The sequence below is a fragment of the Panthera leo genome, chromosome B3, assembly GCF_018350215.1.
Source record: "Panthera leo isolate Ple1 chromosome B3, P.leo_Ple1_pat1.1, whole genome shotgun sequence".
Taxonomy (NCBI): domain Eukaryota; kingdom Metazoa; phylum Chordata; class Mammalia; order Carnivora; family Felidae; genus Panthera; species Panthera leo.
Genome location: NC_056684.1, coordinates 97690253 through 97715729, shown reverse-complemented (window position 1 = coordinate 97715729; position 25477 = coordinate 97690253). Strand labels below are relative to the sequence as shown.

Below are 25477 nucleotides of genomic sequence, written 5' to 3'. Positions count from 1 at the left end.
AGAAAGCAGCAGCATTATTAGGTTGAACTTCATTTCTTTGTTGTATTATCTGTGCATAGAAGCCCTCTTGGTCTTTAAGAAAGAAAAGGAAGATTACCGGTTAGTCGTGCCTGACTAGGGAGGTGTAAGGACTCAGAGATTGAAGGCAAGAGTCCAAAGACGATGGCCAATAGGAGGCTTAAGGCGAAAACAAACGTAACACTTCAGCTGAAGCGATCTGGGAGTCTGGTCTGCTGTCTTGGTTAGGAATTCTTTGGTTACAGGTGGCAAGAACCCACTTAAGGCAAGTGTAGGTGAAAAAGGAATGTTGGGGTGGCTGTGGCCGGGAAGGATGGCATGACTTGGGGGCTCTGGTGACCTTATCACACACCCCTTTTTGTCATGGCCAGCTGCTTTGTGTGCATTACAGGAAGGCTTGGTGAGCAGACAGAGCTTTTGTTTGAAAAAAGGAAAAAAAACACACAAAAAAGTGTGTGTGTCCCTTCCTCTGGTTGACAGTAGCCTCTTGCCAGAGTAAGCAGAGTGCATGCTGGACTTGGGCACCCACCCACTCCTCAACTGGATGCTTAAAGCACCATCAGTGGTGCATTTTCTCTCTCTCCCAACTCTTCTCTGTGGTGGCTTCACTCTGCCTTGCAGAGGAGTCTTATAAGGTGGCTTTGGGAGAGTATGTGTCAATGGTATGCGATAGAAGGGGAAAATACAAAATAGGAAGCATTGCCACGGGCTTTTATCAACCTATGTAGCTATTCTAGAGGAAAGAAAGTTCTAGAAGAAGGTAGCATCTGCATATAAAGTCATTGGAAGACTCTGCTTCAGTTCAAGTGATGGAGCTATCCTGGAGGCTAATCACTGTGGCCAGATGGAGAGGGTAGAATGTTTAGCAGACCTGGAGGATAGGATTCAATGTGGATCCAAGAAGACTTCCTGGAGGAGGTGGCCTTTGAGTTGAATAGTGAGAAGACTTAAAACATGTGAGCAGGGAAGGATAGCCCATCCCCTCCTTTTGCTGTGCTCCTGGGAGCCCAGCTTTGGCTGAGGACAATATGCAGAGTGGCCTCGTGTATCAGAATGGTGGACTGGTGCCCCATCCCTGCTCACAATCACACCCCGTGACTGGAGCCTGTGGCTCTCAACAATGCTTTCAAACTCCGGCCAAGTGTTTGCTCTTTGCCACGTGGTGGTAGTTATGTGATCAGCCGTGATATCCAAACAAATAGGATTAAAGCAGCTTGTGGTTTGTGAGTGACCATGGCATAGGCTTTTCGTGTTAATTTACACAGCCAGAGAGAGCCCAGAGAACAGACACTTCTCTTCAGAAAGTCATTGATACAGAGAAATTATGTGTTCAAGGGAGGAAAACTGTTAGTATGTTGATATTTGCTCTTTTGATAGCTTGCAACTGACATTTCAGTTAAACCTATTAGTATAAATTACTCCTGGCTATGTGCTGCTAGGGAGATGTTGCAGGGAGCTTGATGAATCATGTTAGGTTGAGTCATTTGGAAACACTGATCAGTGGGGGGCTGAAAGCAGTTGGGAGTCAATTCTTTTTTGGCATATAGTTTGAGCAGAAGAAAAAAGGACAGGACAAGGAGCTATTAGAGTTTGGAAGCAGATTTTTTTTTTAACTCCACTGGCGAAAATATGTTATGTATGTTCCAGGAAATAGAAAGTGCTTTAATATGGAGGTGGGTAAGGGAAGGACCAGTAGATACATGTGAGGTTAAGTACAAACAACATTTCCAAATGATGATGTGCTGTGGTTTGTTAAATAGAAGATTGACCGAAGGAATGCTGATAAATGAGCAAACTTGAAAAATAAGATTTGTTCTAAACCAAATTATATTCATTTATTTTGAAGTTTAAGGATTTTTTTTGTTTTTAAAAATAGAAGTTACTTTCCATTATACTGAATAGTTGACAATTCTCCAATCTATTTTAAATGCTATTTCAAATTTTTGCTTGTCATCATTAAGGAGTAAATGTCGTTAAACTGCATCAACCAAAGATTTTGAAATTCATAGGAAACCTTTTGTTTTTCAACTTAGAAATCTCATATTATAAAATAACACTTTATAAGTACATCCCCCGTAAAAGTGGGTCAACATCACATGTGTGACCTTTGGCAAGTTGCTTCCAGGTGTTCTCACCTGTGAAAATGAGAGTTTAGGACCAGGTGAAGTTTAAGGGGACTCTCAGGTCTAAAGTGCTATGAATTGTTGATCTAATACCCTAGAGGTCAGAAGACCGCAGGTCTCCTTCAACATCATGTTTAATCTGTTGGATAATATCAACAAAGGATAGCATGAGAATGCAGGTGTTTTCCTGGTGTCAGGTGGGGTCCTCCTTCGGTTTGTACACTCACTCCAGAATGTCCCGTGATCACCATTTTGTATTTCTAAGTACAGATTTCTGAAATACAAAGCGGATCTTACCAGTCCTCTTTATAAAACCCTGTAATAGCTCCCCAAAGCTTACTGATGTGGTCCTAGCACGGGACACCAGGTTTCACAGCCCCATTTCTCCCCAGATTGCCACATAAACCGTGACACTGCCCCATGGAATCATTTCCATTCTGAGCCTCGTTCAGTAGGACAGTTGCTTTCTCAGTCTGCATTGCCCTACCTTCTCTACTCTGCCTACACACCCCTGCCTGTCCTTCAGATAAGGCTCAAATATGACCTCCTGTGTGGCAACTATTTTAGCTGACGGTGAGAAGAGTCAGGAGTTCCTTTCTCCGGTATCCATAGTATCTTCTGGGATTATTTCTATTACAGACTCCATTTGCACAGTAAATTGTAAAAATCTTCAAGGGCAAGAGCTGTGCCTTCCTCCCCTGTGTATCCCCAGTATCTTGTACCTTAATTCTTGGCACTTGGTATATCCCTAATACTTGTTGTGGGATGACCAAGTTAGCAGACCAATAAACTGATACTTACAAAATGATTTTGAAGAAGGGTAATAATAACAGTGTTTTGATTATTTTTCACTTTAAGATAGTTACTTTGACTAAAACTTCTAAAATCTGGGGAGCCTGGCTCGCTTAGTTGGTAGAGCATGTGACTCTTGATCGCAGGGTAGCGAGTTCAAGTCCCACTTTGGGCGTGGCGCCTACCTAAAAAAATAAATAAAATTCTAAAACCTAATATTGTGAAAGGAAATGATCAGTACACTGCTGGAGCAGCCTGTCCAGAGGGCAGTTTGCCGCATTGTGTATTAACAGCTTTAGAGACAAATCTTAGACCAAGCAACTCTACTTCTAATAATTTCTCATAAGAAAATAATTGAGTATATGCACAAAGGTTTAGTTATACAAGTGTTTATTATTAAAGGATTTTCTGGTTTTTTTTTATTAAAAAATTTTTTTAAGTAAGCTCTACACCTACTGTGGGGCTTGAACTCACGACCCTGAGATCAAGAGTTGCAGTCTTTACCACCTGAGCCAGCCAAGTGCCCCGTTAAAGGATTTTTTTTATAGTGTAAACATTGGAAACAACTGAAATGTCCAATAATAGATGGTTGGTTAAGTAAATTATGGTATGTCTTTACAATGAAATACAGTGGGGCCACTACGAATCATGCTTATAGATAAAACATACATTGAAATAGGGGCGCCTGGGTGGCTCAGTCGTTTGAGTGTCTGACTTCAGCTCAGGTCATGATCTCACCGTTCATGGGTTTGAGCCTCATGTTGGGCTCTGTGCTGACAGCTCAGAGCCTGGAACCTGCTTTGTATTCTGTGTCTCCCTCTGTCTCTGTCCCTCCCCCACTTGCACTCTGTCTCTGTCTCTCAAAAATAAATAAATGTTAAAAAAAAAAACCCAAACACTGAAATACAAAAATGTTCATGAGTAATTGCAAAATGAAGAAAAATGCTGTAATAAAAATACATAATTTCTTTTCATAGAATTCATATATAGATAGAAAAAAAGAAAAATAATTAATACACTTAATATTTTAATAGTGATACCTTGAATTATGATTGTTATAGTTTTCATTTTACTTATTTTTTAATGTTTATTTATTTTTGAGAGAGAGAGTACAAGTGGGGGAGGTGCAGAGAGAGAGGGGGACAGAGGATCCCAAGCTGGCTCTGTGCTGATAGCAGAGAGCCTGACATGGGGCTCGAACCCACAAACCATGAGATCATGACCTGAGCTGAAGTCAGATGCTCAACTGACTGAGCCACCCAGGCACCCCTATTTATGTTTTTTAAAATACTTCCCCCATGTTGCATGTATCACTGTGGTTACATTTTAATCATTAAAAATAATTCCTGACAAATAAAACTCAAAAGACCTGTCTCTACTTTGAATCTGAAATGGACACTAATTAATTTCCTCATTATCATGTTTGTAACTTCTTGTACTTCTTTGGAAAGCTTTTGGAAAAGATTCAAATTCATGTTGCTACTAACAAGCAAGTTTGTGCCACAAGACATGTATCCTGCTACAGTGAAATAAATATGTATCCATTATAATTTCCAGTGTGGTGCTTATGTTATTTATATTTGCCCTCAAACAAACATATTACCGTTCCTTATCTTCTGAAGAACTTAATATACTTATTCTTAAACTGTTTGTCTGTTCTCGGTCAAAGTTTGGTAAGTGACTAGTTTCTGGATTCCCTCCTCATTTTTCTATCCCTCTGTAAGTGCAGCCAGACATAATAATTCTTTCCCATTAGCACTGGTTCTGCCTCTGACTCTGATGGAGTTTGTTCAAAGAACATCTGGTGGGGGAAGGTTATTACTGCAAGTTTTCAGTTTCTGGCAATGGAATTCCACAACTTTTATAAAACACTAAAACTCTTTATTTTTAGATTAAAAGTGATACATTGTTTGTTGCAATAATGTTTCAAGCAACACAGAAACATAGAAATAAAATTAACAGGTTGAGAAATAGTTTTCTAATTATTTTTCTATGTATATCCATATTTAAGTAGATTGTATTCTACATCGTTCAGTTCTGCGTTTTTTAAAGAGTATTCAGGCACTATCTCCTGATTCAAACATACCTACCTTTAGGGACACCTGGGTGGCTCAGTCGGTTAAGCGTCCCACTCTTGATTTCCGCTCAGGTCATGATGACCTCATGCTGTTAGCATAGAGCTTGCTTGGGATTCTCTCTCTGCCTATCCCCTGCATGTGCGCTCTCTCTCTCTCTCTCTCGCTCTCTCTCTCTCTCCCTCCCTCCCTCCCTCTCCCTCTCTCTCTCTCTCCCTCTCTCTCTCTCTCCCCCTCTCTCTCTCTCTCCCTCTCTCTCTCTCTCTCTCACTGTCTCTCAAAATAAGTAAATAAACTTTAAAAAAAATAGATAAAATGGACTGATTATATATGTTTTATAACTTGCATTGTTTTATAATTGCATCCCCTAATTTGGAGATGGATGCAAAGAAGCTAGCCCAGGCTAGTAGTCATACTGCCTACTTTCCCTCATCCCAATGCTTTGCCTGCCAAACACCATTCTTATTATAACTTGACTTTGTTTATGGAATTGCATACAAGAAAAGTATAGCCTGGTACTCAAAATTTGAACATGGATGTAGACTCTTCCAAAGCATCTGTTTGTTAAATATGTTCGTATTTATTTGAGATGGTATAAGGCAGAGGGCATGGTGGTGACAACCCTCAACATGCCTGGCTCTTGAGTCAGCTATTCCAATCTGGACAAGTTGTTTTCCATGCCTGGAATGCCGTTATCATAGAACATCTCCCTTAACTATCCTCCAGGAGATTCCTGTTGCTTCCTTCTTGTGTGTCAGGCATCCAGTTTTCTCTGTTTCAAGTAATCTTTTATAGTCTACTTCTTTGGGTGGGATGCTTCCTCCAGGGGCTCCCTGAGAAACAGTGTATGAGAGGTCTAAAAAAGAGAGTTGGGGTGGGGGGGCACCTGGGTGGCTCAGTCAGTTGGGTGTCCAACTTTGGCTCAGGTTCATGGTCTCACCACATGTGAGTTCAAGCCCTGTGTCAGGCTCTGTGCTGACAGCTCAGAGCCTGGAGCCTGCTTCCCTTTTTGTGTCTCCCTCTCTCTTTCTGCCCTTCTCCTGCTCACACTCTGTCTCTTTCTCTCAAAAATAAACAAACATTAAAAAAATAATAAAAATAAAAAAGAGATTGAAGTCTTGCCTTTGAATTTAAAAATTCTTTCACACAGTTGATTGGTATTTTGTGTGAATATAGATTTGTATGTTTGTTTTTTTAGAAAATAATAGTCCTTCAAAAATTTTTTTTAATATTTATTTATTTTTGAGACAGAGTATGAGCAGGGGGGGGGGAGAGAGAGAGGGAGAGAGAGAATCCCAGGCAGTTTCCACGCTCAACGCAGGGCCTGATGCAGGGCTGACCTCACAAGGTCATGACCTGAACTGAGATCAAGAGTCGGACACTTAACTGCCTGAGCCACCCAGGCTCCCCTTGAAAGCATTTTTGAAGTGCCCTCTATCTTCCAGTGTTAAGAAGTCTGTTGCCATTCTATTTTCTGCTCCTTTGTGAAGTCTGTTTCTTTTTTTATTTCCAGAAGCTTCCTCTCTTTGTTCACAGAATTCTGCATTATGAAAATCATGGGCCTTGCTTTTCACACCTTATGCTGGCACTTGGTGGGCTCCTTTTGTCTGAGAAAGAAAATTTGAATTGTTTTATTACTGATTTACTATCCTTTGTTTTCTGTATTTTCTTGTTCTGGGCCTTCTGTTATTTGGATTCTGGACTCTAATTGGTCCTTTTGCTTTTTTTATAGTGTCTTTTTCTTGTTTCGTGGATGCAACAGCTTTCCTTTTCTCTATTAATGTTTTTCTTTTTTTCTTTTTCTTTTCTTTAAAAATTTTTAATGTTTTATTTATTTTTGAGAGAGAGAGAGAGAGGGCATGTGTGCGAGCGGGGGAGGGGCAGAGAGAGAAGGAGACACAGAATCCGAAGCAGGCTCCAGGCTCTGAGCTGACAGCACAGAGCCTGACACTGGGTTCAAACTCATCATGAACCATGAGATCATGACCTGAGCAGAAGTCGGATGCTTAACTGACTCAGCCACCCAGGTCCCCTGTTTTTCTTTTTTTAAAGTTCTCATCACCCTCCACGGTTTCTGTTTCTTTTAAGTTGTTTTCTTTCTGTTTGTTTTGATCTCTACCCTTCTCATTTCAGGCTTTCCTTGGACATTAGATAATCCCCATGGTTAAGAGTAGGGTGCTATTGGAAGCTCTGGGCTTCACTGTGGGGTTATCTGGCTGGTTCATTTGCTGGGGAACCCTAATGTCAGAATTTTCAGATCTTTCCTCCTGAGCTTCCTCCATAAAAGTCTTCCAGTATTTTCCTTGGAGTGTGAAGTCTGGCCGCCAGCTTTGTTAGAGCCAGTGAGGAGAGAAGCCTGGGGAGTCTCAGCATTCACCAGTTAGTATGTACATAATCATTTAATCCTCTGTTTTGGGAACAGTATCCACCATCTCAACTGTACCAAACATCCTCTATTTTACACTCTCCAGAAAACAAAACTCCAGCCTTCTACTAGGTTGGGGGAAGAGTGCTCCCTACTGGGATACAATAGGGGAAGGGATCTAGAGATTTCATTGTTTCCAAAACAGATTTTCCACACTCCTCTGCCCCTCCCACTTCCAGAGGGATCTTGGCTGCCAGGTCTTGCACCCTTGGAGGTGCACCCCCACCTTTGGAGGATTCTTTGGGACAAATTGGTTGGTCTTCCACTCTCTCCTCTTCTGGCTTAGGTTTTGGCTTTCTTGGATCTGCTGTCGGTTTTCATTCATCCGCCTGCTTTCCAAATTCCAGAATGTGTTGCTATTATCTCTTCTCCTGTTCTGACCATGTAGGTTTTGGTCTTGGAAGAAACCTCTCAGTGTGACTATAGTCAGGTTTGGAGAGGGAGTGAAATTAGATGGGCTTGTTCAACCTACTGTCTTAATCCACAAGTCCTTTGAAACACTCCCTTCACTTGGCTTTGGTGACACTGCTTTTCTGAGTGTCACCTTATTTTCCCCCATACTCAACCCCAGTCTCTTGCTGAATCCCTCTCTGCTCTCTGACCTCCACCTGTTGTAGGGCCTCAGGACTTTGACCTTCTCTTCCTTTTCTGTATTCACTTCCGTGGCTTCCATCTAGCCCTAGGGCTCCAAATATCCATATGCATATACTCCCCAAATTTATATTTCCAGCCTGACCTCCCTTGTGAATTCAGAACTGCCAACCCAGAGGCTTTCTTTTGCTGTCCAATAAGCATCTCAATATATTCACCTTTCCTCCCCCAAACCAGATCTTCCCTCAGCATTCTCCTCAGTAAAGAGCCCCACCATGGACCAGCTAGTCAAGCTGAAACCTTGGTATCATTCCTTGGTTCCTTTCTGTCTCTCCTATCCAATCTTTCAGAAAATCCTGAAGATTCTATTTTGAAAATATAGCCCAAATCTGGCCACTTCTCATTCCCGTAACCACTACTTCAAATGTTAACTTAAGCAGAGAAGTTCTCTGGACCACGCTACAGAAGATAGTGCCCTTTCCGGCACAGAACCCTGTGTACCTATGTGTATATCCAATTCCAACCCAACACAACAGAATGGATTCTATTTATTTCCCTCTTATCTTTGTAACTCCCTTCTTCAGCAGTAAAAAACTTGCCTCCTATCATCATCAGCTAAGAAGGATCTTAGAGATGGACTCTGAGGCCCTGGCATTTTAGAGAAGAAACAGAGTAATGAAGTGAAGTGAGTAGCTAGCTCAAGATGACCACTGGATGGTGTTGACGTTTGAGGACTGTGTAATAATGGGCCCAGCTTTAGAGGAGTATTAATAAATATGCTGTTATAATTTACTTTTAAGTGCTCCTTTTGCATAATTTCTTTAGGGAAATGTTTTTAGAGACTAAAGTGGCCTGGCACTGATAACCTTATATTAATATTTAATTCATTAAATAATCAAAGTATGCTCCATATTTTTTCTGGACAAGAAGGTGAGGCTGGGGGAAGCATTTTCTCTAAAGTGCCCTCTTCTTAGTTGTATTTTTCTAGGCCTTCTTTCTAAACAGGTGAGTTTTCCTGGTATTGTACCAGTGTAGCACTAGGACAAGGAAGAGAATTTAGAGAGAAGATACTTCAATCCCAGGGACATGGTTCTGGTCCAGAAATGTCCCAGCTCTTCCTGGGGGTGGCCTCTTCATTTCCTCCACATTGTCCCATCCTCTGTTCAAGCATCCTCTGATCTACTTGAAAGGATTTCCTGAACATCTGGTCTGGTGACAACAGTGGCCTCGTGGCCCATCCCAGAGCCTAGAAGTGACTTGTTTTGGTCACCTAAACACAACTACTAGAGAGAGTTTCCTCCCTGGTTTACTTATTAGTTCTGGCTGAGGACCATAACACCATTGTTTAACGTCTGATTCATAAAAACAGTAAGTCCGGATGGTGGGTGGGAGGCTCTAAAAATAAATGTACTCTCTCTGTAGTCATTTCACTCATTGCCCGATATATATTTTAAAGGCTCCCAGAAGAGGAGTCTTTTCCTAATTCACACGAAGCATCTGACAGGGCTACTGGTTGCCCTGGTTATGTAAGCTGAGAGTCAGGGAAGAAGTGGGAGGCTGGGGGCAGTGGCACCAAGTGTAGACGACGGTGATAGAGGACAGGGCAGAGAGATGTGGAGTGGGATGCGGCTAGCTGCCAGAGAGAAGCAGTGTGGGAAAGAACCACTTATTCACTTTTGTTACATGCTGTGCAATGTAAACCTCTTCCCTCTTGGCAGTAAAATCTTCATTACTTAAAAAAAAAAAAAAAAATGCTGCCTGGGGAGTCTGGAGAAACCATGTGCCCGTGCATGAAAGATGAATTCTGTCTCAAGGCATCAGTTTGAAGCCACTTGAAAAAAGCAAACAACAATACCTTTTATGCTATGTATTAGCTAACTTTTCATCAACAAAAAGCTCCTGGTAGAAATGGAGCTCAAATTACCAGGCAGGTTTCCAGTGGTGTCACAGATGTTTGAGGTAGGTGATCCTAAGTATTTGTGGAAACCCCTCAGTCTTCATGGTCCCTTTCTGTAGAAGTCGATGTTAGTATTGCTATTACCTTGCTATCCCTAGAATCCCACTGTGTGTTGATCACATGCTCTTTACACTTTGGATTTGCTCTGTGAGGTAGATGACGGTATGTGTCACTACGTAAGCCTGTCTTAGTTTACTCTTTCCTTCCTTCCTTCTTCCTTCCTTTCCTTCCTTCCTTCCTTTCCTTCCTTCTTTTCCTTCCTTTCTTCTTCCTTTCTTTCCTTCCTTCCTTTCCTTCCTTCTTTTCCTTCCTTTCTTCTTCCTTCCTTTCCCTTCCTTCCTTCTTCCTTCCTTTCTTCTTCCTTTCTTTCCTTCCTTTCCTTCCTTCCTTCTTCCTTCCTTTCCTTCCTTCCTTTCCTTCCTTTCCTTCCTTCCTTCCTTTCCTTCCTTCCTTCCTTCCTTCCTTCCTTCCTTCAGCTGAGTTCCATGGCTACACTAAAGAATGTGTTTATGTTGCTTCTTTATTTTTATTAGGGTACCAGAACATCTTGTGAAGAGTATAACTTGGCAGACATTGCAAGCTGTAAATTTTTGCCATAAACACAACGTAAGTCTCATGATCGCCCTTGAAAAATCAGAAGGCTGCCCTTAAGCTGAGATAGAGCCTTTGTACAAAATTTGTATCCTACTTTTGTGGATATGATTTTTCACCCAAATCTTCTGAAGCCTGGTTGGGGTTAACAGAGGCTAAAAATTCCAACCTGGCTATTCTTACTTGTTCAGGTTACATAAAAGATATATTGTTACAATTTTAAGAAAGTAGTTATAGGTTTATATTGGTGAGAAACTGCTTAAAGTAGAATCTGGAGTCTGCATTGATCTGGCACCCTCAAAAAGCTCTGAAACTGGAGAGGGGAGCCCCAGGTGGCTCATGCCTGTTTAGTTGCAGGAGGTGGAGTCCCACACGCCATGCACAAATGCCGGTGTCTGTGTTGGTGAGATAAGAATGCCAACGCTGGAGCACAGCAGCCCAGCGGACGTCTCTGAGAGTCGTGGCCAGAACTAGGCTGCGTGAGAGGCACAGGGGGCTGCCGCCCAGGTGGTAAGATGCCACGAGCACTGGGCAAGTGACTGCTCCCTCCAGTACAGCACTGCCCCCTCCCTGCACACAGAAGCCAGATTCCAATATTTGAGCTTCATTTTGGCCACCAGGGCACCTTGACTGCAATATGTCATATCCTATCTACTGCCAGGCTCAATTTAGCCAGTGGGCTGAATCCCCTACCTTAGGAGGTCCTAAATGATTTTTCCTGAAACTGCCTTTCTGGAAGGAGAAAATACAGAAGTCGCCAGCACTTCCCCCTGTGGAGCCTCCACTCAGCTGAAGGCTACAATCCTTATCAAAATGCATGTATCCCAGAGAGCGTGGACACCTTATGCTGCTATTTATTGCAAGTGGGGGTGAGCACTTTCCTGAAGGCAGGTGTTAAGACGGGGGAGCAAGAGAGACCTCCTAAAGGCCCTGGTGGGGAAACTCAGAGACAGTAAAGAGGAATACAACACATACCACTCTTCCCTGGAGAGTCCCTGAAGCTCTGGGCGGCCACATGTACTGATGTGGGGAGGGTGTAGAACCTTGTAAAAGAATTCCCAGAACAGAATAGGAACACATTCTTGCTTGTGAGTCCTTCTGACCATCTGTCATCATGATATTCATGGGTGTACCCATTTATAGTAATATGTGAAGCGAGTGGGAAAAGAATGGCGATCTCAGAAACATTAATTGCTGAGAACCAGATAGATAGTAACAAAATAATTGAGAAATTGTCTCCCCCACCCCCAGATTTTCAAGAATAATAAATACCCATGGGAAAACATGCACACTGATCTCTCACCCTGAAGGTCCTTTGGAGGGAGAACTAGGCCAGACCCAAGAAGAACCTCTGTCCTCTCTCCAAATTCTAGAAAGTCAAGAATACCCCAGGGTTTCAGCTGTAAGCTAAGAGGGTCTCTCAGATTGCAGCAGGATCCAACATTCTTCTCCAGAGAGGAAAATGCTTGGGAGAAGGGAAGATTATTGGAAATTGGGATTTTGACCCAAATGTTGTTTTTATGTAATCCTTAATTAGGTTGTTGATTTGTTCTTTGCCAAGAGAATTGTTATTTAATAAGAAAATCATGTGAAGATTCTTCAACTTTCTTCTAACATTAGCCTGTTAAACAATGTCAGCTGTGGTTTGGAAACCACAGGTGATTTGAGTCTAAGTTATGGAGTGGGGGCTATGTCCCGTGGGGGTGGATGTCGCTCTAAGAACGCTTGTGTGTGGGACAGAGCTGACATCTAGCGACTCTCCCCAGAGGCTAAGCTGTGTCTACCCTTGTTTATCTTGCCAGGATGAATTCCAAGAGCTGGAAGGGAGGTCTCTTGGCAAGCTCTGGTTCCCGCCCTTCTCTTCCCCAGCTTATCTCAGCAGGCCCAGGGCTTGTCCTGTTTACCAGGCGGACTGTGTTCTGTTCTCAGCTAAACAACTGAACTGTGAATTCTGCTTATGTATCAACTTGCAGCTTCTGCAGCCCTGATGCAGGCCTCACCCAGAGGCTTTTAACATTTTCCCTTCCACCTAGGCTTACCAGAATAAATATAGGACACCCAGTTAAATTTGAATTTCAGAGAAACAGTCTTAACTTTTTAGTATAAGTATGTCCCAAATATTTCATGGGATGTACTTACACTGAAAACTTATTTGTTGTTTATCTGGCTATCCTATTTTCATTTTTTCTTTCTTCCTTTTTGCTCCTCTTGGGTCCTTTAGGAACTTGGAGTGTTTCAGGCTATAATGAGTATGGTACTAGATTTATTTTAGGCTGCTATTTTGTAGCCTATTATCCAAACAGCCAGTACAAGGTTTTAATGATTTTTCAGATATTTGCTAAATATTCATGAGTTCTATTTATCCCATACGTTATAGTTTCTCCTTGATAATCTGTTTTTGTTTTGATTTTTGTGACTAGTGCATACATAGAGATGTGAAGCCAGAAAATATCCTCATCACAAAACATTCAGTGATTAAGCTTTGTGACTTTGGATTTGCTCGGCTTTTGAGTGAGTGTTGATATTTTCTTAAATAATTGTAAAAGATTTCTTTACATGAGAAAGGCTCTTGATGCTATAAAATCTAGTTCTTATATGTTTAGGGCATAAGCATACCCTAAATTACAATTCTGCAATTACTGAAAACATGTAGATACATACAGTGGCTTAAAAATGTATGCTATATAAATTATACCACAGTAAAGTAGTTATTATTAAAGAGTATGTTATTCTCCTGGTTTCTACCTTTTTTTTTTTTTTTTTCTTAAATAGTGATCTCAGAAGTACTATTTTAGAAGAGTGGTGGTTTTCAGCTTTGGCTGCAGATTAGAATCATCTGGGGAACTATTAACTATAACTATAAAAACTACACTGAGAACTCACCAGGCTCTCCCCCAGGAGTTCTGGTTTCACTGAACTGAGATGGGGCCCAAGCATTAGTAATTTAACAAATACTACGTTAATGATTTTAATATGCAACCAGTATGGAGAACCATTGATTTACAAAAGCCACAAGATGGGGCACAAGCTTGATTTCTTAGGGCTTCCCCCTCCCTGTTTTGATTCCAATCTTCCACTGCTCTCTCTCTGTTTTCCATGTACCATCACTGGCCAGCTGGACCAAGTGACTACTACACAGACTATGTGGCTACCAGGTGGTACCGCTCCCCGGAACTATTGGTGGGGGACACCCAGTACGGCCCCCCAGTAGACGTGTGGGCTGTTGGCTGTGTCTTTGCTGAGCTGCTGTCAGGGGTGCCTCTGTGGCCAGGGAAATCAGATGTGGATCAGCTCTATCTGATTAGGAAAACCTTGGGTAAGTGGTGTTTTTGTTATGCCTTTTGGGAAACTGAATAGTTTGACCCGTGTCAATACAGGACGGAGCCAAGTTCCCAGTCTCATTCGATGCCCTTTACAGTCACAAAGGAGGGGTACTCTAGAAGCCTCACTTAAATAATTCCATTAAAGGTGTGCACATTTGGGGGTGCCTGGCTGACTCAGTCAGTAGAGCATGCAACTCTTGATCTCGGGGTTGTGAGTTTGAGCCCACCTTGGGCATACAGATTATTTAAAAAAAAAAAAAAAAAAAAAAGGAAAAAGTTGTCCACGTTTGTTTTTAATAAAAAGAATTAACTAGAGTGAATACATACCGATTGTTCAAAAGGACACAAGGTTCTTCTCTCTTCAGCATAGTTTGGATCAAGTTAAACTCTGAATAATGATCATAGCAACAGTAAAAGCTATGTTTCTGTATGGGCCTAACAGTTTACAGAATGCTACTGTGTTTTATTTCATTTATTAGGATTTCATTTATTAGGATTTATTCTTTATTATTGTAATTTATTCTTTGGGTATCCTTCACTCTAGCCTGCCAGGCTAGATTGGATCACTGAGATGCTATAGAAGATTCTAAACCTTCTAAGTGTCAGGAAGAAAGGCTGGATCTTCTGGTGTCACTTTCGTTGTCTTTCTCTCTACTCTTGGGGTGGGATGGGGGAGGGAAGGGGAGGAGAAGAGAGACTTGGAGAGGAATGGATGAAAAGATCTATAAGCAGTGACTGCCTTCTTCAAAAGTCAGGGAATTGCTACGACTCCCCAATTTAAAGCAAACTTCCTCCTCTAAACTCTTGGAGCATCTACCATCACCCTGTCTTGTCTTGTACTTTTATCTCCCCAAAGATACTGTAAGCTACCTGAGGGTGAGATCATGTCTTACATTTCTAGATTTCCTCCACCAATATCTGCACATAATAGGCAGTAGGTATTTGCTGATGGGTTTTTTTGAGTAGTATGTAAGGCACCTTGGAGCGATTCCAGGGGTACTCAGCCTTCCTTTGTTTCAGGGCACCCTCTTGTGTCTCCACTTCCAGCACCCTGATGGAAGAAAGTTGTTAGGATACAAGCAGTGTGCTCATGATGAAGTTCACTGAGATCCGGGGCAAGGTAGTAGAGAGTTGTTTTGGCTGCTTGTACAAAATGGGGCAAGACAACAGTTTTTGGATTTGCATGAGAGGTAAAGTTCCAAAACAAATCTGTAAAATTAGACAACTTGATACCCTGGGGTGGAAACTCCAGTTTCTGGGTTAGCAGTATTTCTGGGTCCCTGATTGGGAGGTTTTTGTTGTTCACTCTGCTTTGGGAAGTGGGCCTGGGTGTACCCCAGGGGCACCCTGCTGAGTATCTCCTGGTATTCTCGGAACAAAATTCCTCTTCACATGTAATATCCCTAGAATTTTACACAAGGGTGATTTTAGCTGATTTGGCTGAAATGTGGGTAGGATGAGCCTCACCTTATCCTCCAGAATATAGAAATGCTTCTTTTGTTTCATTGATTCATATTGTAAATGCTTTCTAAGCAGTAAGTAAAATGGGATTTCCAAGTGATCACTATTTGATGAAACAAGAAAAGGTGGTTCCAATTTGGAAATGAATTCCTTCTAGCTAGAAGATCTTCCATGATTTCTTCTTGCCTTCTTACCTTCTTTTCCTCCTCCTACCCCTCCTCCTTCCTTCCCTCCTTTCATCCCTCTTTCTTCCTTCCTCTCTTCCTTTTTCCCTTGCTTTTATCCTCAGATATTTATTGACTGCACTGTTCTAAGTGGTAGGCCAGTACCCTTTTATATCCACCCATCAGAATTCAGTTGATATGATTTTGCTTTGTATTTGTTGCACGTTGGCTATTTTTTTTAAAAGGCATTATTGTGTGTGTGTGTGTGTGTGTGTGTGTGTGTGTGTGTATGTATGCTTCTGAGTTGTTTGGATTCCTCAAATACATTGTGAGTCTTTGAGGGGCAAGAACCTCATAGCCTTCAGTTTCTGTGCATGCCTTCTCTACACCTAATATGGTGCTTCATCCACTGAGGTCTTAGTACATATTGTTGAGGGTTGCCTCAACATCTCCCTCTGATTGAAAGAGCAGACTACAGCCTTCACTGGTGGTAGGCACAGACCCAGCACTGACGGAGACAAACCGTAAATCAGCCCTTGCTAACCAATCTCTTTCTTCTTGTCCAAAGGAGATCTCATTCCTAGACACCAGCAAGTATTTAGTACGAATCAGTACTTCAGCGGGGTGAAAATTCCAGACCCTGAGGATATGGTGAGTGACCCATTTTGGAAAGAGCTCTGAATACGGAGGCTAAGGTTACCAGGGTGTTTAAGTGGTAATCATTCTCTTTATAATGGGGAGTTGCAGACTAACGAGGTTTTGGTAGTTACTCGCCTGCCTTAGTGCCATGGCCCACTCTGCACTGGAAAGTCCATTTAAGAGTGAAAAAGAAAATTGGGGCAAATTGGCTAGTAAGACCCTGGCCTTCAATACCAATTTAGAAGTTGCTGATAGCAGAGGTTAGCCAGCATGTTGGACAGAAATGCAGAACTGCCTGCCTTCTCCTGTCCTGCCTTGTTTTCAGCAGCTGAAGCTAGGTACCTCACACAGTGGCTTATCCAGGAGGAAAATCCAGCATTGCCCAAGTCCCCTACTCTACTGTACTCTTACTGCCCAGACCATGGTGGGAAACCATAATGAACTTGCTTGGCAAGCCTCATTCTGGTATCTCTCCTCTACAGCCAATGTGGAGAAAATACTCATTTTTTAAAATTGAAAAATTTTAAATGTGCATACTCTTAACACACTTTCAAGAATTTATTGCAGTGAAACCATCAGACAGAGGCATCAATATGTGACATTAGAAATTATTTCCTTTAGTGTTCCATCCATAGGGGATTCATCATGTAAGTTATGATATATCTCTACAATAGAAATGCCACATAGCCAGTAAAAATAATTAGATTTATTATTCACCTGAATAAAAAGTCCACAATGTATTGTTAAATGAAAAAGGCTATAAACAGTACTAATCATTTGACATAATTTTAATAAATGTTTAATAAATGCACAATGTATGTATGTATGTACACATACATTTACATATATAAATAAAACGTGACCACTTCTGGAAAATCACACAAAGTTTTTTACATTTGTGAAATAAATGGCTGCAAGGTTATATACCAAAATATTAACAGTGGGTATCTCTTTGTGGTGGCATGATTTCTTTCTTTCTTTATGGTTTTTTAAAAAAATACTTTTGGGTGTCTTCCAATGAGCCTGTATTATAATCAAAAACATCTCAGAGCACAATTAACGTTTGTGAAATCCTGAGTTTCTACCATCTAAGGAAGGTACTTTCAAACTGAAACTAAGCCTCTAATTGCTCAGTTTCCAGATGGAAGTTCTGTCAAGCTCCATTTGAGCTCTGTGTTCACTCATCCTCCTGGCATGTCCCATGGTGAAGGCTTTCACCTTCCCCTGCTGCCTCCTTCTCCGGCACCCCTACAAATAGGAAAAGTGGGTCATGCTGGGAGCATGCTGGGACCGAGAGGCAGGAATGACACCTGGCATATGGGAGGTGACCCAGCTGGCTCCCTTGTGACCTGGACATTCCCAGTTCCACACTAAATATCCCTTAGTGATTTCCTCTTTGCTTGTCTTACAGTGAAGACTCATGAACAACCCGGGGTTTCATAAATGCAAAAGGCTTCCCAGGGTCTCCCAGAGGTTGTCCTGCAGGGGATTTCCTGTTGACAGAAACACAGGAAGAAGTAATGCGGGGGTTGCACTGGTTGAACATCTGTGCCCTAGTCCCTCTGCCGGTCAGTCATCCTGCTGGAGGGAGGCCTGCTTGCCTCTGGCACTGGGAAACCAGCTAAGCGGGCAGAATGGGCTCTCCTATCACAGCTAACCAGCAGGCCTCATCCCAGGCCAGGCGTTGTTGCTGAGACAGCAGAGCTCAGTGTCAGCAATGTCATGTCAATCCCTAGCAGTGCCCAGATTTAACACACACAAAAGGCAAGAGAAATATTTAAGATATAGTTGGGGGTGGGGGAGGCTACTCTCAAGTTTCTAATACAAATCTGCTGTAGGATTTTTTTTTTTTCCTGGTGATCTTAGGGAACTCCAAAACTGAGGCTCTTACCTCTTACCCTTACGGTGATTAGTAAGTGCACACTCGGAATTTGAGTGTTGGGGGCTGATTCCCTGTGCAAAAATAACACCGTGCTGTGCTCTTAAGCTTGACCACAGCACTTAAGAGTGGTATTGCATTAGATGAGCCTGGCCAGTCCCTCCAGCGCACATCTGCCATCTCTTTATACATGCGATGCACTCCATCCAGCTGCCCTCCTTAATTAGCCTCTGTTAGTGGTGTATCTCTTTAACTGGCCTGTCTGGCCCCCTGACATTCAGCATTCCTCTTGCTTTATAGTGCTTGTTATTCCTGATTGCCTCCAGCATGTGACTGGAGCAAAATAGCCTTATATGGCCAGAGGGAGATTGATGAATGTCTGCCCCAGAGACTCTTTAAACAGCAGGATGATCAGGGAAACAGCAGGCTCTTGTGGGAGGAGAAACCAGTGTTTATTCCAGAAAACCAAGAAGCATCTGTTCACCTAGGTAGGGAGGAAAAATCTATTTTGAAGCTTCCTTTATGTAAATGTCAATAGATGCAAAAATTAGGGCCTCTTTTAAATGCCAATGTAAGTGCCAAAAATTACTCTAAGGCAAGTTATAGAAATTGAGGCAGAAAAAAAAAAAAAAGAAATAACAGTTGCTTCACAAGTGCGTTTCTTTCTTCCATGAATGCTCCCTCATAATTTGCTACCTGCACCATTTCTTTGGGAAGTGAAGGGAGTGGTGAGGAGGAAAATTTGGAAAAGAAATTTGGAGGCAGAGAGAAAGAGCTTGTGAAACAGGCCTTGTTTCAGCTGGGAGGTGGGTGGGGGAGGCAAGAAAGGTGCCAGGAAGATGCTTCTGTTACTCAGAAGACATTCAGCCTGAGGTCACCTTAGCTTTGAATACATACTGTAAATAAAACCCCCTTTTCTTCTTCTTTTTTTTTTTTTAAACAGGAACCACTTGACTTAAAATTTCCAAACATCTCTTCTCCGGCCCTGGGGCTCTTAAAGGTAAAATCATAGCTTCTAACAGACCGGAAGCACACAGTAGCTGGTGTCATTGGGGAGTCTAAATGATTTATATCAGTCCATGAATTGAAAAGTGTTCCTTTTAGAATTCTCCTTCTCCTTTGGGAAGTATAAATACGTTGAATTTTTATTTACATTGTTACAATGAAAACATCTGTAGGTGTTTGTCACTTTAAACTAAACCCAACATACTGTGTTTAAAATCTAAGTTACAGAAATTTCAGATGGATAGTACTTGTTTTATGCAGGGATCCTTTTCTTCAAAAAATGTTGGGCCATAGGATTCATTTAAATAGTCAACTCCCTAGTATATCAGAAGTAGGTTTTGATTTTAAAACTTGATTTGTATATACATTTTCAGAGATCTATAACTCTTATGTAAAATCGAGTACCAACTAAAACATTTTCAAGTTATAGTCCATGCCCTACCCATTTCAAAGTATTTAATGCATTTACTGATGCATTTGTAATATAACCAAAAAAAAAAAAACCAAAAAAAAACAAAAAACAAAAAACGGAGACAGTTCCTTGGGGTATATAATTGTGAGATTTCATCTACTCAAGTATGAACCCTATGGTGTACTTAATGGCAAAGCAAATAGTTCAGAATGATGCAATCTAAGGGCATGTATACTATGCTTCTCCTTCCATACATGCATATATATACTGTAATGCATGGACTATTTCTGGAAGAATATACGAGAAAAAAAGGAACAGCTGAATCTGGAAGGAGGAATGGAAGAACTAGAGTGGTGAGGATGAAAGGGCGGGCCTACGCCGGCGGACTCCATCTTGTTCTGTGTCCTTCACCTTGACCACACCTCCTCCCCTTGAGTAACCCCCCCCTCACCTGCCTAACAGGACTCGGACCCTTCCCCAGGACCCTTCCCCAGCCAATCGGCTGAGGCCATAGCCATTACCTCACCAACTGCCCCTAGGCCCCAATAAAACCTTTGTCCTTTTGAAACTCGCTCTCTCTCCCTAGTATCTCACCGCTGCGTCGGTGCAGGTAGGGGATTGAGCTCGAGCTAGCTCGAATAAAGGCTCTTTTGCTTTTGCATCAGACTCGGCTCCCTAGTGGTCTTTGGGGATCACGAATTCTGGGCATAACAAGGAGACTTTGCTGTGTTCTGTATACATTTTATTTTTACCATGTGTGGGTATGAATTTTTTTAATAAAAACCCAAATTTTTACAAAGTATACACAAAGGACCAAACTGGTTATGTGGATTATTCCCGTTGGATACTGAGGCAAACTCAAAAATCCTATCTTACTCCCTCAGGGCAGAGCACCAACTGCCTCCAGAACAGGGCAAGGTGGAGAAAATGATTTTTTTGTTACTATTCCTAGAACCTATCTATTTACTTATTATGTGGTTACCCATTTAGGAATAATTGTGGAAGGAACCAAAAGCATGTTTGGTGTGTTTCCCCTACTTTTCCTCCTTCCTGTTCCCAAATGAAGGGTTTGATCTGTCAAAGAAAAAAAAAAATGATTTCAGTAAGTTAATACGATTTTAAAGAAGAATGGAGACTTGTCTGTTCTTTTAGGGCTGTCTCCACATGAATCCTGCTGAGAGAATGACATGTGAACAGCTGTTGCAGCACCCGTATTTTGACAGCCTCCGAGAAACAGGGGATTCAGCAAAAGAGCGTGACAGACCAATAAGGAAGACGCTGAGACAGAGCCGAAAGCACCTGCCTGGGGTAAAAATGGGGCACTGCTTTACACAAGTGTCCCGGGGTTGTAGTTTCCAATGACCTCATGCCTGCCACCTGGTGCAGGGAGTCTGTATCTATTCTCGGGGCGGTAACAGCGGCTTGCAGCTCCAGCACCTTCCTTGCAGAGCACGGTGACGGGCATATGATCTGTCAACCAGGGCACCGAGACATCTGCCTCCAAGGACCCCCTTCTCCCTGAATCCCGAAGGCGTCCTTGCCCTGCAGTTCCCTGCTGCCACAGAGGGGTTTTGTTGTGCACGAGCATGGGTCTCAGGTACACGAGCGTGAGCCCCGCTGAGCGTGCTTTTTGTGCTTTGGAGAATGAAGTCAGATTTATCCCAGGCAGCTCTCTGTCATCATGTTTACTTTCAGTATTGATTGACATTCCAGGTTTATCCAAAAATGGACCTGTTTTCCCCTCTGTTCCTTTAATCATCAGAGTTGGCTCCGGTAGATACAGTGACGAGTGCTCTCAGTGATATCAGAACAGCTTATTTAACCAGAGAACAGCATCCAAGCTGCACACAGGGAGCCTGTAAAGAAAAAGACTGGTATAAAGTGGCAAAATAGCCTTCCCTTAAGTGTTAGCCTGTTACAAGCCAAAAGCTGTAGTAACTTAGAATGGACTGTGGTTAGAACCACAACTAAGATGAGCTGGCTACTCCTGGTCATTTCTGGATCTGCCTAGGTAGCCCTTAATCTATAAATTATTATGCCTTAGTCTTTCCCTTTGCAGACCCCACTGCCCAGCATGCTGAATGGCATCTGGGTTGTTTATGTGAGGTTTGGAGGAGAGAAGGGGATGGACAATCCATTAGAAACAGGTAGAGCATGAACTGCGGGGTCCAAAGATAGACCAGAGTTACAAAATTAAGAAAGCTTTATTTTATTCTGTCATATATGACCCAGGTAGCAAAACATGCCAGAATTAGACTCCCCACCCCCACCCACCCCAAATTACCACTGAGCTTGCTGTTAATCTGTGTTCAAGAGTAGAGGGTCTTGATGCAAATATTTTTACTTGAAAGAATAGGGAAGCCCGCTAATTAATTAGTGTATTGTATATAGGCCCTGAAGGATTCAACTGTTTGAAGTATTAAAAAGTAACCTCTGTTCAGGGACTCCTGGGTGGCTCAGTCCATTAAGCATCCTGCTCTCGATTTCAGCTCAGTTATGACCTCACAGTGCGTGAGTTTGAGCCCTGAGTTAGGTTCTGACAGCGAGGTAGCCTGCTTGGGATTCTCTCTCTCTCCCTCTCTCTCTGCCCCTCCCCCGCTCACCCATGGTCTCTCTGCCTCTCTCTCAAAATAAATAAATAGACATAAAAAAAAGTAACCACTGTTCAGATACCTAAGGCCATGTAGTACATCTATTTTTTGTATGTTCTCCTTACTTTCATTTGACATTGACAATAAATTCAAACATTTTCTGGGAGCATGAAGGGAATAGTTTTGCCTTTTTAACTAAGGAGTAAGGGGGCAAATTGCTTAAGTGCTCCAGACACCAGTTTTCTTGGCTCTAAGATCACGCATTGGCTTAAATGATCCCAAAGGTCCCAGCAAGCTCTTAACTCCTGTAAATCTATGTGGTTTTTTCCTAATGTTAATATGTAGATTTTTCCTTCTTTTTCATATTCTCTAAATTTTCTCAAATGTGCAATGTTTTGCTTTTTAATATAAAAGAAATCTTTAGGGGCGCCTGGGTGGCTCAGTCGGTTAAGAGTTAGACTTCAGCTCGGGTCATGATCTCACTGCCCAGGAGTTTGAGCCCCGCGTTGGGCTCTGTGCTGACAGCTCAGAGTCTGGAGCCTACTTCAGATTCTGTGTCTCCCCCTCTCTCTGCCCCTCCCATGCTCATGCTCATGCTCTGTCTCTCAATAATAAATAAATGTTAAAAAAAGTTTTTTTAAAGAAATCTTTAAAAGGAAAAAGAACAAATTGAAACATTTTGTCTTCACTCAGAACCTGGGATTCTGTGCAGAAAAAGCATTTCCATGCTGAAAAATGGACTTCTTTACCTCTTTTGTGATATGTTATCAATAACAAAAAGTGTGTGGTGTTGAACCTGATCCTGTGTTTTGTATTTTCAGCTGCAGTACCTACCCCAGCTGACTAGCAGCAGCTTTCTTCCAGCTTTGGATAATAAGAAGTACTACTGTAACTTGAAGAAACTCAACTCCCGTTTTCCAAACATTTAAGGAGCTTGAAGATTGATGATGAAAAAGGAACCGAACTTACAAACTTAATTGAAAATAATCATAATGCTTTAAGAACATCAGGAGAAAACCTAAGTAATAATCTGGGGGAGGCCAGCTGGCAGAATCGGAAGGGGAATTACAGAGGCAGCCTTCTTCCATGCTTCCTGATGGTGACTAGAACAGAAAGGAAAAACTTGTTTGGATTTTCACTTGCATTTTTGTTGTATCTAAGTAGCTGAGTTTATTGACAGAAATATAAATTGTAGCTGCTGCCCATATATCTGGCAAGATTAGAGATGTGATAAAGATTTATGCTTCAACTGTACTATATGCAACAAGAAAAATGGATTACAAAACACCCATACGTATTTCTTGTATCTCTTTCACATGGAGTCCTATCCCCTGCCTTTTAGTTCCTGAAATCAAAATGTTTAAAATCCCATTTCCTGCTTGCTCTATTTCTTGATTGTCCTATTTTAAAACATTTTTGGAATATTGAAGAGTTGCTTAATAGTTTTAAAAATCATGGATTATCATAACAAAATTACAAATTTAATGATATTTCTAGACATTTCTTACATATGCTTTGGTCTTTACCTTTAGTAAAGGATGCATCTTAGTCATTTTTGCAGGCAAGATGGGTTTATATAACCCATCCACAGGTTACCCAATTCCCCATGCAAACAGTGGTGTGAAGGCTGGCGGCAGACCAAGGCGATCAAGAGGTAGAACGAGCCCTGCAGGCTTCCTGGGAACTGAGCCTATCAGCCTGAGAGTAATTATTCTTCATTCTCTCCAGCTCAGCCTCAGACTTGGAGACAGATCTATGGGCAGGACTATCTACAGTAATCTGGGATTTGGAAGAAATTGCTTGAGTTTTTACTTGGATCATGAAAGACGTGAGGTTGTAAACTCCTATTTTTCCTGAAATACTTTTTTACACTATCTGTATGTATATGTGTATACATATGCATATGTGTCTGTACACATATCAGTGTGTGTATACATATACTATGCTAAGAACTGATAAAAATAATAACAGAGTAGTCCAAATTGATCCTGAAGATTCCTAGCTTTGTATTGTGAGACTTGAAATGATGACCTATAATTAGCTTTGACGCGGGCTGCCACTCTTCAAAAAGCTTCATCACTCCTGTCCCCTGAACACAGGGTAAAATGAAGCTCACGTCTGTTTCTTATAGCTGACTGCCAGTTTTGGCTGATGGGCTGCTGCTGTGTCCTAGTCATTCTCAGTCATAGTTTTAGATGTTGTATTTTACGGTATCTTCAGAACATTTCTTCTGTACTCTTACTAGTTTACTGCTATAGTAACTTCCTTCATGACAGCATATGACTTTATTCTTTACTGCTAAGTAACTCACCAAATTTAGGCATCTGTTCAATAATTTTGGCCACTCCAGCCAGGTTAATGATATTCTAAGGCTTCCTGATGTATGTGGCTTCTTACAAGGAGCTGACAGTGGGTTAAATACTAGTCTCGGCATTATCTGATTCTTCTTATGTGGGTTTGATTCAAATGGCAAAGAAGGACAGCCCACTTCTGTGAAGAGTTTACATTTTGTGTTTTTCTTTTTAACCCAAAACAATGTACTTGACGAGGCAGATGATTATAACTGCCTAATTTATCCAGTAGTTTTATAGAAAACCATTTAGAATACAAAAGTAGTTCCAGACTAAATTGTGGTGAATCAGTTGCCTCACCACACAATAAGCAAACAAATCTGAGATGGAAGCATTCATTTTTTTCTAATGAGTTCTAAATGTGCGCTAATGCTTAATTCAACCATATCTGTAATCATTCATTCAGCATGGAATCACTATTGTTTCACATAAGACTGTTTTACAACCTAGTCTTTTTAATTTGTTATTTTCTGATTTTGTAAATGACAGTGGCAATTATTCGTAAATAGTATATCATTTGTGGTATGTGCTATTTACATAAGCTGGTTTCTAAACACAATTAAAATCCACTTTTTCTACCCCAGTGCTGCATCATACAGTGTTTATTTTAAAATTATTTCCAGCTAAGGTTCTATTCAAGACCGTATAGTTTATGTTCAAGAACCAGACATACAGAAATCTACAGACAAGTTGGCCTATAATTAACAATAATAGAACCAGGGCCATTTCAAGCAGGTAAAATTAAAGATCTGTTTTTACCTATTTGTGATATTCTTTATCACTGCTTTCTAGGTATAAATTGAATTTTGTGTTTATACTTCTTTTTGATGTCCCTTGAAGTCATAGGAAGCAGTACCCAACATATATGGGGAAATTTAAATTAGTTTCTAGTTGGCATGTCAAAATTTTTGGTTTAAAGCAATATTTTAATTTAAGCAAAAAGTATGGTCTTCATGATTATTTCCTTTGTTCTACTGCAGTTGCAAGACTATTTGAATTCAGCCAAATATTTATGTCTAGTTTTAATAAAACACCCGACTAAGCTTACAAAATAGACAAATTAGCCAGAAACTATTCATT

General features: G+C 41.4%; 1 protein-coding gene across 4 annotated transcripts in view; it reads left to right on the top strand.

Moving 5' to 3' along the window:
- Positions 1 to 24561, top strand: part of CDKL1 (cyclin dependent kinase like 1) — a 59155-nt gene extending 34594 nt beyond the window's left edge. For all 4 annotated transcript variants that reach the window (XM_042943155.1, XM_042943153.1, XM_042943154.1 and 1 more), the window contains 7 exons: positions 10515 to 10587; positions 12993 to 13083; positions 13688 to 13888; positions 16089 to 16171; positions 18982 to 19038; positions 20608 to 20763; positions 22868 to 24561. In XM_042943155.1, the coding sequence (XP_042799089.1) occupies positions 10515 to 10587; positions 12993 to 13083; positions 13688 to 13888; positions 16089 to 16171; positions 18982 to 19038; positions 20608 to 20763; positions 22868 to 22975 (769 nt within the window). In that variant the 3' untranslated portion in view covers positions 22976 to 24561. The remainder of the gene's footprint in view (positions 1 to 10514; positions 10588 to 12992; positions 13084 to 13687; positions 13889 to 16088; positions 16172 to 18981; positions 19039 to 20607; positions 20764 to 22867) is intronic.
- The last annotated feature ends 916 nt before the right edge of the window (positions 24562 to 25477 follow it).